General features: G+C 42.9%; 1 protein-coding gene across 4 annotated transcripts in view; it reads left to right on the top strand.

Annotated features, from left to right (window-relative positions):
* The window catches only part of LOC106571761 (Golgi resident protein GCP60), a 46,806-nt gene extending 36,786 nt beyond the window's left edge, over nt 1–10,020 (top strand). Inside the window, exons 2-8 of one of the 4 annotated variants that reach the window (XM_014145195.2) lie at nt 1,870–2,011; nt 2,356–2,496; nt 2,618–2,776; nt 2,902–3,076; nt 5,588–5,786; nt 6,322–6,606; nt 6,907–10,020. In XM_014145195.2, the coding sequence (XP_014000670.1) occupies nt 1,870–2,011; nt 2,356–2,496; nt 2,618–2,776; nt 2,902–3,076; nt 5,588–5,786; nt 6,322–6,606; nt 6,907–7,121 (1,316 nt within the window). In that variant the 3' untranslated portion in view covers nt 7,122–10,020. Of the gene's footprint in view, nt 1–1,869; nt 2,012–2,355; nt 2,497–2,617; nt 2,777–2,901; nt 3,077–5,587; nt 5,808–6,318; nt 6,607–6,906 lie in introns of all 4 variants that reach the window. The other 3 variants (XM_014145194.2, XM_014145193.2, XM_014145192.2) reach the window with 3 other exon arrangements.
* The last annotated feature ends 2,476 nt before the right edge of the window (nt 10,021–12,496 follow it).

The raw sequence follows: 12,496 nt of genomic DNA, 5'->3' as shown, positions 1-12,496 counted from the left end.
AAGATATGGCAAATAGGAGTGGCAAAATCACCACTGTTACCTCAGTAATTTTGCAACCAAGTTGTTAAACACCAGTGGCTTGTCATTGTTGATAGACAACAATCATTGTTTTACATCTTCCACACTCTATGGAATTTGTAGTGTTAGCGTTTGTTGCTGGCATGTCGTACCCAAGTTTGCTAATCTTGCCAATTAAAATTATCCACTGGCTTCCAGTTGAAGCTCGCATCCGCTACAAGACCATGATGATTGCCTACGGAGCTGTGAAGGGAACGGCACCTCCATACCTTCAGGCTCTGATCAGGCCCTACACCCAAACAAGGGCACTGCGTTCATCCACCTCTGGCCTGCTGGCCCCCCTACCTCTGAGGAAGCACAGTTCCCGCTCAGCCCAGTCAAAACTGTTCGCTGCTCAGGCACCCCAATGGTGGAACAAGCTCCCTCACGACGCCAGGACAGCGGAGTCAATCACCACCTTCCGGAGACACCTGAAACCCCACCTCTTTAAGGAATACCTAGGATAGGATAAAGTAATCCTTCTAACCCCCCTTAAAAGATTTAGATGCACTATTGTAAAGTGGTTGTTCCACTGGATATCATAAGGTGAATGCACCAATTTGTAAGTCGCTCTGGATAAGAGCGTCTGCTAAATGACTTAAATGTAATGTAAAAAATAAAGTAATTGGCAATGTCAGAGAAATACATGTTTCTGTACCAAATTGTACAGCTAGAAGCATTTTTGGGGGGTGGTCCTGGGCAGAAACTGCTGTCTTACCACCTAGCTAGTTAGCATTATCATCTACAAACGAGAGAGACTACCATGTAAACAATCTGCATATCTAGCTTTAGCTAGCTAACCGTACCTAGTTGAAGTAAAAGCATTGAGCATCTTGTTGGTGTTTATGCAGTGTCACTACATGATGGTATCGTTAGATTCCTTTGAGTACAAAACAGTCCAAATTCAGATGTAAGGTAGCCTTGTTAGCTGCTAGCTTGAACATTGAACACACTAAGGTTAGTAGCTAACGTAGCTAACAGGCAAAAAACTCAACCCAACACTTACCTAACGTTACCAGTCCATTAGAACGGTGGCCATGTCAGTCACTCTTCCATCGGTTAAAATTAATCCAATGTTTGTCATGTTTATGGATTGGTAATGAGCAGTCTTTCTCGCTTGTTTTTATCTTTTGTGGTCGAGTTGATTCAGATCCAAGAACAGAGAATGATGCTTGTTGGCTTCGTCTGCTCTTTTTATTTCTGGCGGCTGAAGCGTTAGGTTGCAAGTGACTTTCACTTTCTCTCCAGCACTGGGGCAGTAGGGTCATTCGAGTAGGCGGATTAGCACAGAGACACACCTAGCATAAAAGTCCAGCCCAAGGCGGCTCAGGGCTCAACCGCCTTGTTTTTGTTCAAAGTGAAAACACTACACAAGAAGTGGGGAGGCATAGGTTCACCCACAATCTGCGGATTTCTGCTTTAATACAGTCACAACATTGTGTAAACAGGTTCTAAAGTTGGACTCCTATTCTTCAGTGAAGCTGTGCATTGCAGTCATTGTTAATTTCTCCCAAAGGGCATTGGCAATATAAGAAGTGCACATTTAGAGAGCGTGTCTCTCTCTTGTCATTTGATCTTGTCTAATTGAGACCTTTTCTACGACAAAGGTCAGACATGGCTAACTTCTTCGCTGACTGTATACACTGTAAAAGGGACATGTCAGTCACCATTCGCTAGCAACACACTTAGCAACAAGATGTTCTGTGTGCCATTTCCAATATAGGCCTGTCTAGCAATGAATGATCAACATATTATTTGCCTTGATAGTGTATTGCAGAGTCTAGCCCATTAGCTGGTTTGTCTTGTCCTCAGATAAGGATGGCAAGGCCTTCCACCCCACCTATGAGGAGAAGCTTCGTCTGGTGGCCCTCCACAAGCAGGTGTTACTGGGGCCATACAACCTTGACGCCTCTCCAGAGGTGGGCTTCTTTGACGTCCTGGGAAATGATCGCAGGTAACCCACCTCCCCTGTGTGTGTGTGTGTGTGTGTGTGTGACTTTTTAACTCCAGCTGACACTCCAGCCCTAGTGCTGCTGCTGTGTTTCAGGAAACGTGAGGAAACAGTTTGGAATCAGAGCTTTTCCTCTTCACGTTTTATCAAGGTTTTTCACAGCTGTGTGAAAAGAAAGTTGTCCCCCATCTCTATCTCCCGCTCATTTAAATTCAAAGGGGCTTTATTGTCATGAGAAACATATGTTTACATTGCCAAAGAAAGTAAAATAAACAAAAGTGAGAAGAAAAAAAATTGAACATCTACAGTACAAAAAAAACGATACTATCCCTCTTTCCCCTCTGTAGGAAAGAGTGGGCTGCTCTGGGTAACATGGAGAAGGAGGAGGCTATGGTGGAGTTTGTCAAGCTGTTGAACAAATGCTGTAACTTATTTGCACCCTATGTCACCTCCCACCAAATAGAGAAGGATGAGCAGGAGAGGAAACGGTAAGATGTCCAGGAGGACAGACATTTCTGCCCATCACAGCAACATGGTGGAAACTAGCCTAGGAGTTAGGGAGTTTACTCAAGTTTGTGTTTTTGTCTCTTTCCTTCCATCTCACCTCAGGAGGGAGGAGGAGGAACGACAGCGCCGGGAGGATGAAGAGAGGGAGCGACAGAGGCAGGAGGAGGAGAGACGGATGATCAAAGAGGAGGAGAGGCTGAAGAGGGAGGAGGAGGAGAGGAGGCAGTTGGAGGAGGAGAGGCTACGGGTGGAGCAGCAGAAGTGAGTAGTGTATCTTTGTGTGTATGATAGATTATCAATTTCTTTAGCTACAGTGTTTATGTAGTCCAGTTTTCGTTGAAGGAAGGGTGATGAGTTGACTCCATCCTCCCCCTCCCTGTGTGCAGACAGCAGATCATGGCAGCACTGAATGCCCAGACGGCGGTGCAGTTCCAGCAGTATGCTGCCCAGCAGTACCCAGAGAGCCCTGAGCAGCAGCTGGGTCTCATACACCAGCTACAGGAACAACACTACCAACAGTACATGCAGCAGCTCTACCAGGTCCAGCTGGCACAACAACAGGTACACACAACAACATTCTATGCACCTCACATCTTCCTCAAGCAAGTGGGTAGGCCAATGACATCACATCAGACCAACTCCTTAACTGATTTTTGGTTTTTGAATGAGTTTTCTTTTAAGCCACCTACAAATTTCTGTAATGAATAAAATATTACCACTACCTTTTTAAAAATAAACACAATTTAACACCATAACAATCGCTTTTGTCTTTTAAACGCCCACACCAGTAGGAATCCACTTTTTTGAGCTGAAAGACGATGACCAGAGCTTACCCAAGTCAATAAGTCATAGTTTTAGTCAAAGTATGACATATGGTAGGTGTTCCAGTGGCATGCATTGAAATGCGTGGCTTTCTTTTGCAAAATAACTATGAATTAACGGACATATTTTCAAATAATTGTCAACCAACAGTGCCTTCAGGAAGTGTTCATACCCCTTGACTTATTCCACATTTGTTTTTACAGCCTGAATTCAAAAGTGATTTAATATTATTATTTTTTTTACCCAGCTAAACACAATACCCCATAATGATGAATTGAAAACATGTTTGTATAAATGTTTGTAAATATCTAATTTTTCATAAGTATTCACACCCCTGAGTCAATACTTTGTAGAAACACCTTTGGCAGTGATTGCAGCTATGAGTCTTTTTTGGGTAAGCCTTTTAAGAGCTTTCCACACCTGGATTGTGCAACATTTGCCTATTATTCTTTTTAAAATTCTTCAAGCTCTGTCAAATTGGCTGTTGAATGGCACACACACAATCCATCTCTCAATTGCCTCGAGGCTTAAAATCCTTCTTTAACGTCGCTAGGGGGTGTGGGACGCTAGTGTCCCACCTGGCCAACATCCAGTGAAATTGCAGAGCGCCAAATTCAAAAACAGAAATACTCATTATAAACATTCATGAAACATACAAGTGTTAAATATGGTTTTAAAGATAAACTTCTTGTTAATCCAACCACAGTGTCAGAATTCAAAAAGGCTTTACGGCTAAAGCATACCAGGCGATTATCTGAGAACAGCGCCCAGCAGACAAATCATTACAAACGGTTAGCAGCCAAGAAGAGGAGTAACAAAAGTCAGAAATAGCGATAAAATGTATCACTTACCTTTGATCTTCTTATGGTTGCACTCCGAAGACTCCATATTACACAATAAATGTTCGTTTTGTTCGATAATGCCCCTCTTTATGTCCAAAAACCTCAGTTTTGTTGGTGCGTTTTGTTCAGCAATCCATTGGAACAAAGCGCGGTCACAACAGACAGACGAAAAATCTAAAAAGTACAATAGAAGTTCGTAGAAACATGTCAAACGATGTTTAAAATCAATCCTTAGGTTGTTTTTGTCATAAATAATAAATAATATTTCAACCGGACAAAAGCTTCGTCAATAGAAAAGGAGAAACAAGAAAGGGGTGCTCCCGATCACGCGCTGGACTCATGTCTGGAAATTTCCACTGTCCACTCATTGAAAGTGCTGTATCTCCCTTATTTTTCAGAGTAGAAGCCTGAAACAATGCCTAAAGACTGGCCACATGTAGAAGAAGCCATAGAGATCGTTAACTGGGTCCTAAGTCTTTGTATGGTGGATAGGCTTTCAATGGAAAAACAGCCTTTCAAAATAATAGTACTTCCTGGATGGATTTCACTCAGGTTTTCGCACAGACATTATTTTAACAGTTTCGGAAACTTTAGAGTTTTCTATGCATATCCTAGCTTCTGGGCCTGAGTAGCAGGCAGTTTACTTTGGGCATGCTTTTCATCCAAAATTCCGAATGCTGCCCCCTACCCTAGTGAAGTTAACCTGTCTTCTCCCCTTCATCTCCACTGATTGAAGTGGATTTAACAAGTGACATGAATAAGGGATCATAGCTTTCACCTGGCTTCACCTGGTCAGACTGTCGTGGAAAGAGCAGGTGTTCTTTTGTACACTCAGGGTATTAGCCCACACAGCTACAAGGATGCACTTTCATGAGATGTTTAGGACCTCATATTGAAACTTATAGAGACCCCAACTGATGTATAGAACCTTAGAATCTTAAGTATCTACTTTGGTTTAGATACAAGCATCATGAAACCTCTAACACAAATTCATTTTACTTAGTCCAAAAAACGGATTTTCACCAACTTGCTTACCACTTTTTCCATGTAGTTTCTTCCTTCAGTGTCCATGAAATGATGACCTCTTCCTAAATATTTGGTAAATTATTAATTTTGTGTATGGTTTCCTAGAAACAAGGGTGGCTCAATTTATCCCACTCTCCCCTATTTATACTTGGGATATCGCTTTTCAACAGGAAAAGTTCAGAAATAGCTGGAGGACGGCTTTAAATACTGATACTAAAACATTTCCCTAATTAGTGATTTTATCAACTTGTGTTTTCTTTCGTTTTTTATGTAGAGATTTTTTGTGAGCATTAAGGGAGAAATTATGAGATTATACAGATGTCTTAATTCTGCTGCCCTCCCAGTCATTGACCCTCCGTTTCCCCCTCCCTCACCCTTCCAGGCAGCCTTACAGAAGCAGCAGGAGGATGCGGTGGTGAAGGCCACCCTGGAGGCCACTAGTGAGCCTGTAGCTGCAGCGCTCCCGGCTAGAGAGAAGGTCCCCTTGCTCAATGGCCAGTCAGACTCCCACTCTGAGGGCATGGACAGAGAGCCAGAGCGTTTAGAGCCTGCTGAGGAGGCCACTGAGAATGGGCCAATAGGTACACACACGCAAAGGCCAGGTACAAACACACATGCATGCACACACACACAACGGCCAAGTATACCTACATACATACATGCATACATCCACAAGCGTGCACACATTCCAAATTGTAATGTGATGCCTTACTCTCTACACTTGGTGATGCGACTTTGGGGATCAGAAAGGGATGAACAGGTGTAAGGGATACGTGAAGGACTCCACCCTAACCCTTCGATTGGCTAAGAAGTTGCTGGCCAGGATGCCAATTTCTGGTTTGTAATCAAGCCATGGAATCCATTCATCGGTTACAGCAGAGTATCTCTGCCTACTTTATCATGCATAGAACAAGGAGACAGTGTGCCAGTATAGCCCTAAAGCCAGTACTGCATCATCTAGTGAAAATGAAAGGAACTTTTACTACTCAAAATCATAAATGTGTTTGTATCCTGTATTTTTCTGAAATGTTGTACCTGAGAAATGGATGTACATTGTGCATAATCTGCCACTGTTATATTTACACACCCCTCTCATTCCCTTCTCTCCCCTAGCAGACTCTCCCCCGGTCATAGCAGCCCCCTCCATGTGGACGCGACCCCAGATCAAGGACTTCAAGGAGAAGATTCGGCAGGATGTGGACAGTGTGATCACGGTGGGGCGTGGCGAGGTAGTGACAGTGCGAGTGCCCACCCACGAGGAGGGCTCCTACCTCTTCTGGGAGTTTGCCACGGACCACTACGATATTGGCTTCGGAGTCTTCTTTGAGTGGACAGATGCCGCCAATGCCTCGGTCAGTGTGCACGTCAGCGAGTCCAGCGACGAAGACGAGGATGAGGACGGTGAGGAGTGGAAGATGAGATGCCTGCTGGATTTTTAATGGGATGTTATGGGTTCTTTCGAGAGACCCAGGATACAGTTCTACTGAGGGCTTATACCTGCTTGTTTGTCATAGTTAATATTTTTTAATGTCTTAAACATAGCCCCTTATTGTTAATGTGTATGGTCCTTTCATACTGCTAGTAAAACACTAGGCGGCTATTCACTGAAAGCCACCTCAGACCAGATGAATATAATCTTGTAGTGTGATCCAGTAGTTACTGACCAGCCCCCCTGATGGTCTGTGTTCCCTCTATTTCCAGGTGAGCCCCCTAGTGAGGAGGAGAAGGCTAAGAAAGAGGCAGGGAAGCCGCAGGTGGATGAGATAGTGCCGGTGTATCGGCGGGACTGTCACGAGGAGGTCTATGCCGGCAGTCACCAATACCCTGGCCGTGGGGTCTACCTTCTCAAGTTCGACAACTCTTACTCTCTTTGGAGGTCAAAAAGTGTCTACTACAGAGTCTACTACACCAGATAAGCCTGGAGGGACTACAGGAGGCAGGGAGTGTGTGTTTGAAGAGAGGAAGGGGAGATGAGATGATCTGTTCTGGACTAGATCTCCAGAGGGCGATAGAGTTGCGTCAGACTCCCATTGGAGATGGGACTCCTGTCTGTTTGTGTGTGTGTGTGCTTACACCTCATTGGAGCCTGTGGAGTCCGGGAGGTAGTTAACCCTGTAGTGTATTCACCACCTGTCGTCTTCTCGCTCTTAGAGATCAACTCTAGGACTTTCTTGTATTTAATGGCCATCTTTACTGCCCAAACATCATCTAACCCTAGTCTGCCCTGTCATGTCATTGTTATGGCTGTGCTTCTCTCTGAGTGAGACACTCCTTAACCTGAGTTTTTAAATTTAACACAACTGAAGTCCATACAGGGTTGGGGTTTTGTCCAATGAGAGAAGTCATTGATCAAACGGAGTCCAAACATAGTGACACACTACACTACAGCACCATGCCTTTGTACTACAGAACGAGTCCCTCATAGACCACCACGGAGTAACACTAAAACACACTCATCTGAACACAGTCAGTTACTCCTCAAGTGGCAACGCTTCTATTGAAAGAGGTACGCCCAAATCCACATTAGCCCCTACCAGCTACATACTTCTGGTGATCTGAGAGGGTTGGATTTGACATACGCCATGTTGCAGAATTTCTAGTATAGCCTGTCCTAGGCCATGGTGGAGCTATTATCATATTGATATTATCTAAGCAATCCTTTCAGATCTCCACAAGTGCAAAAGGGGGAGGGGCTAGGGATTCATTTGGGATTGTACACTGTTCAACTGAGCCAAGGATGATGAAGGGGTTGGAAGAGGGATATGACATGTATATTGAAAAGTTCTGTATCTCAAAATGGAATGCTGAAAAAAAGCAAGATTGTGTCTAAAAAGCATTTAATTCATATTTATTATTCACCCTTGTAGGATCATTTTTGTGTCTGTATAATATTTGGGTGTATTTCATCTCCAAACAGTGGCCTCCCTGCTTCAGGAGACATGTCTCTCTAGTCTTTAGATGCCTCCTTTCCTTCATGGCCACTGATCTCAAAGGACATGAGAGGTGAAAATTATAAGGATGGAAACTTACCCATCTTTCCCTATCAGTGGCTATGAAGGACAGCAATCCATTAAGGTGTATTGGGACACCCCCATGTCTCTTCTGAAGGAGACTGGGCATTGTCATCTATTGATCACTCTGTGTGTTGAGTTTGTCCATGGACTGGAGATGCTAATCTGATTTCATACATACGAACTGCCGGCTAATAACTTAGAGGGAATCATCAGTTGAAACAAATTGATATCCCCACCCCTGTTTCAGTAAAAAGCTGAGGGATAGGGCTGGAGAAAAGTAACCACTCTCAAAATTAATTGACAGAGCTATGGATGCAAGGACTGACCGACCATGATTACAATTAGTTTTAACCATATATAGTGCTTGTTTACATTTACTTTGTTTACCAACATTGGAGTGAAACAAGCCTATATTTGAAGTCATGAAGAATTTAACTTAGAAATGCCTCAAGAATCAATGGGAATATTTCATTAATTCCGAAGTCCGAAGAGGATGATGCAACTGCAGATTCCCCTTTAAGATGAGTTTTACTGTGACATCTCTCTAGCATTTGATCTTTCTGTCCTAATTGATGGATTGATTCCGATTTTCCCTCTCAAATGACTGTCTGCTATCTCTAAACTGAGATGATCACGTCTAGCTCTCTAGTCATCCATGTCTCTTGTTGAGAGTAATCAGTTACTAACTGAACTCAGACTGAGCTCTGAAGGTGTATTTTTCTTTAACTCTTACTGTATGCTCTCTTAGTTGTTTATTTTGTTGCCATTATTTGGTATTGTCCAGTCAGATGTTCCTCCACATTGCATCTGCATGCTTTGTGTTTCACTTGAAGTCAGTCAGATAGCCACCAGGGTTTGTTTATTTAAAGAAGAAAAAATATTTAACCTTTTATTTAACTAGGCAAGTCAGTTAAGATCAAATTCTTATTTTACAATGACGGCCTACTCCGGCCAAACCGTAACCCGGACGAGGCTGGGCCGATTGTGCGCCGCCCTATGGGACTCCCAATCACAGCCGGTTGTGATATAGCCTAGAATTGAACTCGGGAGCTGATGATTCTGTATGAATTGTTCTTCTTTGAAATACTTTTTCAATGAATCATACTATTGTTTGGTTTCTGATGGGTTTCCAAGTCTCCTTTCCATTCAAAGATGCCTGACATTACCTTAACACTTAATAACGTCCGCTGTGCCGAGGTTGGTTGCACAGTGTCATCAGACGGGCTCATCAACAGGGGTCAGAAAGAGATTGGCTTACCGGTAGGCCTTATTCTATTTCAATCACCAACTCCCTCTCCTCGTTTTAGTTCGTACTGGTTGACTTGTGTCAAGTGATAGGATTGGAAGGTGGCAATGGTTTTGACCCAGAAATTGAGAAATACATCATGCAAGGCACTATTGATGGTAAAGCTAGTTAGGAGCCACAAAGTTCAAGAAATCCCCATTATTGAGGTCTTTCATTGTGTTCTGTTCATTTGTCTGAAGTACTTTTGCTCACCAACTTTAAGCCTCATGATACAGATTGTTCTAGCCTTGTATATCATTATATAAATGGGTTTAAGTGTGGGTTCTAGAGATGGGGGAGGCCATGAGTTGATGCACTGCAAAGTATGGAGAAGGGGATATTATGTACATTGTTCCCAAAAATAGTCAAACTCTAAAGTGTAAACTGAAAGACTGGATGAAATGTGGGGGGAAAAAAGCTCATCCATTTTTGTATTGCTTTGACTTTTTTTGATCTGTATGAGTATAAAGAAGAATCTGGCATATTTAATATTGATTAAACTTATGTTCATCTCTATTAACTGAATGTCAAATTTATTCTCACATTTAAAAAATGTAAATGTAAAACGTACAGTTACAGTGTGTTCAACTCTATTAAAGTCAAGGGGTTTTGCCAAGGTTTTATTTAAATTACTCCTGTCTCACTATGGGTAATGCCTGGGGGTGGAGTCAATCTAGGAAGATACAATCACACATCTAGACAGGAGAAACTGCCACTCCACTTCCCATATAAGGGGCTGCAGTCTGCTCATTTCTTAATTTTCTTTTACCCTCACATGCCCTAAGGATGCCCCCAGACTCCTACGGGAGGGTTTTTATATGGACTACTTCCACGACAGAATCAAGAAAGCCCACACTCCTGTACATTTTTTAAGTGTTTTAAATGTCAGCATTTCAACCAAACAGTACAACATTGCACAGAAGACACCTGGTGTGGAGGGGAACACTGCCACAAAACCTGCACTGAGGAAACATGATGCACAGTGTGCCAACTGTGGAGTGTTCTAGAGTCCCCACATAGAGCTGCAGGAGGAGGGATGGAAGGAAGTGCCTGAACCACCTGAGGGTACTTTGCAGAAGAAAAGGAGGAGCCGCGACCAGAACAGCCAGAGCTACATCCGGCCGCTCTGAGTATGAACTTGGGGAGGTATCATGTCAGAACTTCAGACCATTTAAAACCTTGCAATCAAGATGGCATACAGACACCCCACGTACACAAACGCACTACATACATTAACTTTCAGGACTGAGAACAGTAGAGGAGAGGATGGCTGTTCTGGGGTGCAGGTTTACCCTCTGAAACCCATGATTTGGGAGGAACATGCTGACCCGCCTAGATTTTTATCCAGCACTCCCCTCTCTGTGCTTAACTATTGGGCATATTTATCACTTTTAAAACCATTTTAGAGTGGATATCTGATGCAATTTATTGTGATATTATCCACTCTTACTCCCTCTGATAGGCACCACAGTAGAAGCTGACATTTTAACAACCTAAACGGCAGTTTTACTTCATTGTAAATAGATATTTTTTTCACACAATGGAAACAACATAAGCAATAACTGCGACCATTCATCACACGTTCAAAAATCACTAACCACCGCTCCCCTCCCAGTATCCAAAAGAACAAGTTTCCATCACCTACTTTCTAATCAAGTTATTTACCTCTTCCCTCAAACCAAGTCCCCTTACAAACCTGGTTTAGGGTATCCTATCCCCACCCTTCCCTTTAAACCTAAACCAGGTTCTTATCCTCTACCCAACCCCTCCACTATTTTTATTTTATGTTAAGAAAATTGATATTTCTAATTTTACATTTCAAATCAATTTGAGGAAGAAACAAGGAGAACTCAACCACCCCCTCCTTGTACCTTGCTAAACCAGACCTTCACTAGACCGATACATGGAGAAGAGGGCATGAAGCCCTGAGATGTGCCTACCAGTCACAAAGTTTGCCGTCATCCCATCTTCATCTTTTGACACAAAGCTGTCACAGAGAGAACAATAGAGCGAGACCTAAAGAGCAGCCCTTCAAGGGTATTTCCACTTCTCTGTGGCTGATGGTGTCTCCTACTGCCGAGCCCCAACGATGACTGCTGTCTCGTCCCGGAAACAAAGAGGACCTGGCTGGCTTCCTCCAACACTTCACAGGTGGACACCCACACGGAGGATTGTGACAGACCACAGATCTGATCACAGTGGGAACACCCAATCCACAACTTCACCTTCACAAGTACACTACCGTTCAAAAGTTTTGGGTCACTTAGAAATGTCCTTGTTTTCCATGAAAACATACATGAAATGAGTTGCAAAATGAATAGGAAATATAGTCAAGACGTTAACAAGTTTATAAATAATTGTGTCTATCAAACTTTGCTTTTGTCAAAGAATCCTCCATTTGCAGCAATTACAGCCTTGCAGACCTTTGGCATTCTAGTTGTCAATTTGTTGAGGTAATCTGAAGAGATTTCACCCCATGCTTCCTGAAGCACCTCCCACAAATTATATTGCCTTGATGGGCACTTCTTACGTACCATACGGTCAAGCTGCTCCCACAACAGATCAATAGGGTTGAGATCCAGTGACTGTGCTGGCCACTCCATTATAGACAGAATACCAGCTGACTGCTTCTTCACTAAATAGTTCTTGCATAGTTTGGATATAATATAAATAATAGCAGTACAATCTTATACATGCATGCTCATATTTGAAAGACCTAGCAAGGCTAAAAGCATGTCAGCCCAGCCTGCTCAGTTCATTGGAATCGTAAAAAAGAAGAGAAAACATCCTAAATATATCGCAAGACCAGTCCTTTTTTTTATGTCCATTACATGCAAGACATATTTCATGTAGTCCTCATTATATCCTGTTATATTCCAACAAAAAAGGAACATAGATTCTAACGGCCACTAATGACTGCAAGTAAAAATTTGTCTTAGGCATCACATTATATCCTGTTGTATTCCTGTTTTATTGTGCCATGGCTGTGCCA

This window comes from Salmo salar, chromosome ssa15 (genome assembly GCF_905237065.1).
Source record: "Salmo salar chromosome ssa15, Ssal_v3.1, whole genome shotgun sequence".
NCBI classification, from domain to species: domain Eukaryota; kingdom Metazoa; phylum Chordata; class Actinopteri; order Salmoniformes; family Salmonidae; genus Salmo; species Salmo salar.
Note: the sequence above shows the minus strand (reverse complement) of the source record. Positions and strands in the feature narration are given on the sequence as shown.